This window comes from Cystoisospora suis, assembly GCF_002600585.1.
Source record: "Cystoisospora suis strain Wien I chromosome Unknown contig_2609, whole genome shotgun sequence".
Classification (NCBI taxonomy): domain Eukaryota; phylum Apicomplexa; class Conoidasida; order Eucoccidiorida; family Sarcocystidae; genus Cystoisospora; species Cystoisospora suis.
The window spans coordinates 584-6,807 of record NW_027155407.1 but is presented as its reverse complement, the minus strand read 5'-3'; the positions used below and the strand labels follow the sequence as shown (position 1 = coordinate 6,807).

At 41.4% G+C, this 6,224-nt stretch overlaps 1 protein-coding gene across 1 annotated transcript in view; it reads right to left on the bottom strand.

The window, feature by feature from the left end:
* Positions 1-53: 53 nt before the first annotated feature.
* The window catches only part of CSUI_005389 (high-temperature-induced dauer-formation), a gene marked incomplete at its 3' end in the record, with an annotated part of 6,753 nt that continues 582 nt past the window's right edge, over positions 54-6,224 (bottom strand). The window contains exons 2-8 of the mRNA XM_068065565.1: positions 5,839-6,184; positions 5,070-5,126; positions 3,563-3,905; positions 2,867-2,997; positions 2,180-2,398; positions 772-1,455; positions 54-299 (exon numbers count right to left, since the gene is read on the bottom strand). Of these exons, the coding sequence (XP_067922456.1) occupies positions 54-299; positions 772-1,455; positions 2,180-2,398; positions 2,867-2,997; positions 3,563-3,905; positions 5,070-5,126; positions 5,839-5,973 (1,815 nt within the window). The 5' untranslated portion in view covers positions 5,974-6,184. The remainder of the gene's footprint in view (positions 300-771; positions 1,456-2,179; positions 2,399-2,866; positions 2,998-3,562; positions 3,906-5,069; positions 5,127-5,838; positions 6,185-6,224) is intronic.

Here is a 6,224-nt window from a genome sequence, read left to right as displayed (position 1 = left end):
TCTTTCTTTCTTTGTCACTCTTTCTTTCTTTCTTTGTTAAACTTCCGTTTCGTTTACGAGTTCATGACAAGAAGGCGTATTTTGGACCAGTTGAGATGTCTGAAGGCGTTAGAGGAAGAAGAGAGAAGGATGCCCCAGGTGAAGGATGTATACCAGAGAGATGTATAGACATTCGGCTGATAGTTGCGAATGATGATTGGATGAGGAACAGGGAGTAATCCTACCATCGTCACTTTCGATAGAAAGTCCAAAATATCACTCGGACTCGCCACTTCTCTCTTCCCACACTCTTCTTCTACCTGCAAAGAACGAAAGAAAGAGTGAGAATGAAAGAAATGGATTAGAGATGTAGGTGAGAGAGGAGATCGAGAGATAGAGATGTGTCTATGTATCTATTTCTACATGAATAGAAGTAAAGAGAAAGAGCCTTCTGTTGCTGTAGAAAGAGATGAGAAGAGACACACTTTCATACAAGCATACACAACGCCCGACCGCACACTCTCATACATACTCATACATACATACATACATACACAGACATATACATAGATATCCATACATATACATATACATAGATATACATACACACATGCCTACATTACACGGAGACCTTCGTACATGTACAGAGATAGATGAAGGTAGCAAGACTGAAGATAAACCTCAAACATAGCAGATACCGCTGGTAAATAAGTAGAGAGAGACACTAAAGATAGATCGGTAGATAGATTAAAGATGGATTGAAGATAGAGACGATGGATGGATGGAGGATACCTGGGGCAATAGACAGTGTATAAGCCTGAGTATGGTGTGTAGAGGGAGTTTCGATTTCCACTCATGAAGCCACTCTTGGGTAGGTTCCCAATCTTCCTCTTCCTCTTCTCCTTCTTCCTCTTCTTCTCTCCTTTCTTCTTCTTCCTCTTCTTCTTCTTCTTCATTGTCTGTTTCGTCTGATTGAGAGCTCGAAGTTTCTTCATCTGTCTGGTCTCTCTTCGCGACTTTGTTTTTCTTCTTTCTCTTCCTCTCTTCCTCTCCTTTCTTTCTCTCTTTCATATCATTCACTCGTGAATGGAGTTCTTCTTCTTCTTCTTCTTCTTTTTGTCCCCTAACATGATTTTTGTGGATTTGATCTTCTCTATCACTTCTCTTCATCTTCATCGCACCTTCTTCTTCGTTACCCCCCCCTCTCTTCTGTTTCCCGGGTGTATGTACACCAGCACCACCCCGCGAAGATGACGTATCTGCGAGTTTCTTGTCTTGTTGAAGAGAGGAGGGAGATCGATTCTTTCCATTCCGATGCTCCTGGCGAGTTTGCAGACTCGAGTGATCTTGACCAGAAAGTAAAGCTCTCTGCGGGGCCTTAGCTGAAGAAGAAGAAGATGAGGGGAGAGAAAGATTCTCGAGATCGACGAAAATCTTCTTCTGTCTTAGCACTGAATAAATAAACTGGCTGTTCCCCTACAGAAGGAAAGAAAGACACAAGACAAGAGAGCAAGTCAAAAGACGAAAGAAGAAATTCTAAAAGGGAACGAACGAAAGAAGAAAGAAAGAGAGAGAGAAAGAGAAGTTCGAAATAGAAGGGGGAGGAGGCAATCGCATGCTGTCACCTCACTCTTCCTTTTCTTCTTAGTCTTTCTCTTCTTCTTATTCTTTTTCTTCTTCTCTATCCCAGGGAGTCATGCATACACACGCACGCATTTCTCCCTTCATTCATCGATCCACTGACCGTTCCATACGCATACAGTCATACATATATATATATATATAGGGTGTGTGAGAGAGAGAGAGACAAAAAGAAGAATTTGCGTGTGCTTGACGTGTAGGTGTGTACATGTGTATGTACGTATATGCGAGATGAAGACATACCTATGAATACGTATATATATGTTTCTATTGTCCCTTCATTCAGTTACGTGCATGTCCTTGACCTCTCTCTTTCTTCTCTCTCTCTCTTTCTTTCTTTCATTTCCTATCTTCTTCTTCACTTTTCTTTCTTTTTTTGTTTGTTCATCTATCTGCCTCTCTCTGTCATTCACACACATCTATATTTCATCTATCTTTCTTCTACCTATCTGTTTTGATCTCTCTACCTATCTATTTATCTTTGATCTGTCTATCTATGTCTGTATCTGTTGATTAGTTGATCTCTTTATTTATCTTTCTGTCTAGGCATTGGCTTCACCTCGAATTGATACTGAATAAGATTGTTGAAGACGTCAAGAAGAAAGAAAATGTCGTGGTAGTGCTGGGGAGAAGAAAAAAGCCACGCCTTTCGACTTAGGCGATCCATCAGGCCAAGCAACCTAGTGCATGACTCTAAGCAGAAAGATTTGATATACGCACTTATGTTACATAAGACCGTTAGAAGCATATCCACTAAACTATCCGAACTCCCCCGCGGCTGCACAAAGGAAAGAAGAAGAAAGACACACCCACATCCAACACAAAGAAAGAAAGAATGAAAAGAAAAAAAGAATGAGTGACAAAGAGATACGAAAGAAGGAAAGAAAGAGTGAGAAAGAAAGAGTGGGAAGGAAAGAAAGAAAGGAGATCGACTTCAGCACGCCGACGACCATCGCCTTACCACAGTCAAATGAGAGGGAGGCTCCCTTCCTATCCCTACCATTCATGTATGTTTGCATCCATCTATTTATTTATCTATCTCTAATCTCTCTACTATCTATGGCGGACCAATCTCTGTAATAGTCTCTCCTCTCTGCTTGTAGCGAAACATAAAAGAACAAGAATCTAGAAAGAGAGGAGTACTCTGAGGAAGAGAAAGAAGAAAGGAAAGAGATAGAGATATATAGAGAGAGAAAGAGGGAGAAGAGAGAGAGAGAGAGAGGTTGATGGCAACTAGCTAGCTTACCCCAATAGCATCGATGATCACTCGATGTATCGACAGACAGAGGAGATCCGCATAGGTGCCTTGAAAGACCGGCAAATCTCGAGGGGCTGTGCCATGGAAGGGATCATTCAAACTGACTGAAAAGTCTCTCTCTACATACAAAGAAAAGACAGAAAGAACACGCACGCACAGCACCACCCGATACAGAGGGAATGAAAGGAAAAGAGGATTCAAGATAGTCACATAGACAGACATAGAAAGATATAGAGATACAGAGATATACATAGGAGGGGCCTCAGTAGTAGTATAGAACTTCTCAACACAACACATTCCTCCCCATACAGCATCTATTTCTTTCCCAATACATCGATCTCTTTCTTCATACGCATATACATCTATATCTATCAATCTATCTATCTATATATATATATATATATATATGCGTGTATATATAGAGAGAGATAGGTTGATATGAATGGAGGTATGATAGATATACACGGAGATCTTCAATTGTATTTATTTCAACGATAAAAAGAAGAAGAGGAATGAGTAGATCGAAGTTGTCTCATCTATGGCGTCGTCGATCACCTCCCTCCTTCTCCCTCTTTCTAGATTTCTACCTCCTCCCTGTAAAGACAGATAGATAAGAAGTCTACGGCAAGTTCTCTACATGAGAACGAGAGAGAGAAAGAGAGATTTGGATGAAAGTTTGTTTACCTGAAGAGAGAACAAGAAGGATGAAAGAGCACATGTGAAGAAGCCCCACACGAGATAAAGCCGAGGAAGCTGCGCTAGCTGAAGATGACTGCGAAAGATCGCACTTTTTAACATCTTTCTCATGGAGATTGTGCGAGCTTTCCTTTTCATTCATCTTCGTCAAGGACTTAAGCTCTTCTTCGTCTTTTCTTCCCTCTCCCCCGCTGTGATTCTGCTGAAGGTGTGAAGAAGAAGAAGAAGGAAGATCATGATGGACGTAGTGGGAGGCATCTAGAAGGAGAGACACGAGAGGGAGTAGAATGCTCGCTGCTCCTCGACGATGGCAAACATAACGAAGAAAGTTCTATGAAAGAAACAAATGAAAAGAAAGAAGAAAAAAGAACAAGAAAGAATGGGGAAAAAGATGCTTGAGAAAGAAGAGGAAAAGAGAAGGAACAGACAACAACGGAGAAGAAAGAAGATGAAAGAGAAGAGAAGAGAAGAAAAGAGGAGATGCGAGGGGAAGAATCCTCATCTCTTGAACGATTGAGGAAAACGATCTCTCATCTCTTTAGTTAAGAGAAATAAAGAAGAAAAAGCGACTGCTACGTCTATGATGCCTTCCACCCTCATGCCTCTCTTCTGCTTCTTCTTCTTGTTTCGAAAAGAGCTCTATTTTCTTGGGTCATCACGGGGGTGTCTTTTGGATAGAGAAGGGCAAGTGGTGCAAGTGTGAAGTGAATAGAAATGTCTGTCTGGTAGAAGACACAAAGGACTTTTATCTTAACCCCCCTGCTGTCTATTTCGGAAAGTCTTAGTCTTTCATCCCTAGCTAGCTCCATGCCGATTCGAAAAGACTCGCCTACTCATCTCCATCCTACTTGAAACAGTAAGGATAAGAAAAGTAGAAAGAAGCAGAAGAAGAAGGAGAGGAAGAAGAGAAAGAAGAAGAGAAAGAAGGAGAATCTTGCTTGGTGTTTCTCTTCTTGATAAGGATGAGAGTTATGATAAAGTCGAGGGTGATATGGCTACTAGTCACTCAAACCCCCCATGCCTCTTCTTTCTCTTTCTCTTCTTCTTCTTCTTCTTCGCGTCGTTCTTTCCTTCTTTCTTTCTTTCTTTCTCATGAAGCATCTCTTTTCTTCCCTCGCCTTCTTCATCTATTTATCTATCCTCGCCTTCTTCATCTATTTATCTATCTACGTTCTCTATCTCTGCTTTATCTCTTTGCCTAGATCTTCTTTTGATCTACCGATCTCTCTAACTCTCTCTCTATCTCTCAGCTGTGTATCTCCCAAATACATCATCTCCTTTCTCTCCTCCTAATGCACAAAATGAAAGAAGAAAAGCTAAAGAAGAAACCCTAAACTCACAAATGATAAAGACAAAAAAGCACACGCACCCAGACATACCACCCTACTACTACTACTACTGAGGCTCCTCCACTCGCCTCTCACTTCTTTCTTTCTTTCTCACTCTTTCTTTCTCACTCTTTCTTTCTTATTTTCTTGAGTGACTGGGGACTTACGGGATTGAGAGTGAAGAGGTGCCACAGGAGAATCAACACCTCCTCGCTAAACAAGTCCTACATACCATAAAGAAAGAAAGAAAGAAAAAGAAAGAAAGAGATATAAACAAGTGTACACATACGCATAGAGAATGAAAAAGAGGACAGGAGATGAATAGACAGAGAGGGAGAAAGAAAGAGAGGAAGCTATCGATAGATATAGAGATATAGATATCTGTAATGCATGTATGTGGAAGCAGCACGTGACTAGGTATGCCTGTGTGCCTGTAGTATATATGAAGGGAAGTATAGTAGCCCTAGAGGTCGTGACAGATTGACCCTCCCATTAACAATGAATGAAGGAAAGAAACGAAGAAATGGTGTGTTGACAAGGAGAAAGAGAAGCAAACCTCCTGCACGAACAACACTCAAACCTCTCTCTCACTAAACAGACCCTTCCCTTCTTTCTTTCTTTCCTTACCTTCTTATTCTTATTCACTTACTTTCATATCATTCTTATACACGAGCAAAGACGTCCTCTACCTTCAACATTACCCACACCCTCTACTTTCCCTCTTTCTCTCCTCACCCTTCCCCTATCAATCTCTAATCTATCGATCTCTAATCTGCCTATACATGCATACCTACCCTATTCTAACTAGACGCATCTCTATGATCTATCTCTTTCTCTCTCTCTCTATCTCTCTCTTTCTTCCAGTCTGTCTAGGTAGGTGTTGTGCTTGTCTTGATCTTCTCTGTCTCGTTTTCTTTTCTTTCTTTGCTTCCTTACGAGCTTATCTGGAGAAGAAGAAGAATAGAGACGTCCAGGCCCTCCTCGTGATCTCTGTGCCGCTGCTTCGAGATGTCTTGTAATGCCGTCGTAAATTACATCAAATTCTGCTTGACGATGAATCCCACTAAGCATCGTTCGGAAGACGTTACGCAGACTTCCTTGATGGGAAGAAGAAGAAGATCTTCCCTGACGCTTACTGCTCTGATCTTTCTTGCCAGTAGTAGTAGTAGGGCCAGCAGGTGTGCTTGTAGCTGTAGAAGAAGAGCGAGAAGACGAAGAAGAAGAGGGAAGATGAGGATGGCTCGGGGAGGTCGCCTTGCAACCTCCTAACGTTGACGGAGATCTACAAAAAGAACAAGAAGAAGAAGAAGCAAAACGAGAGA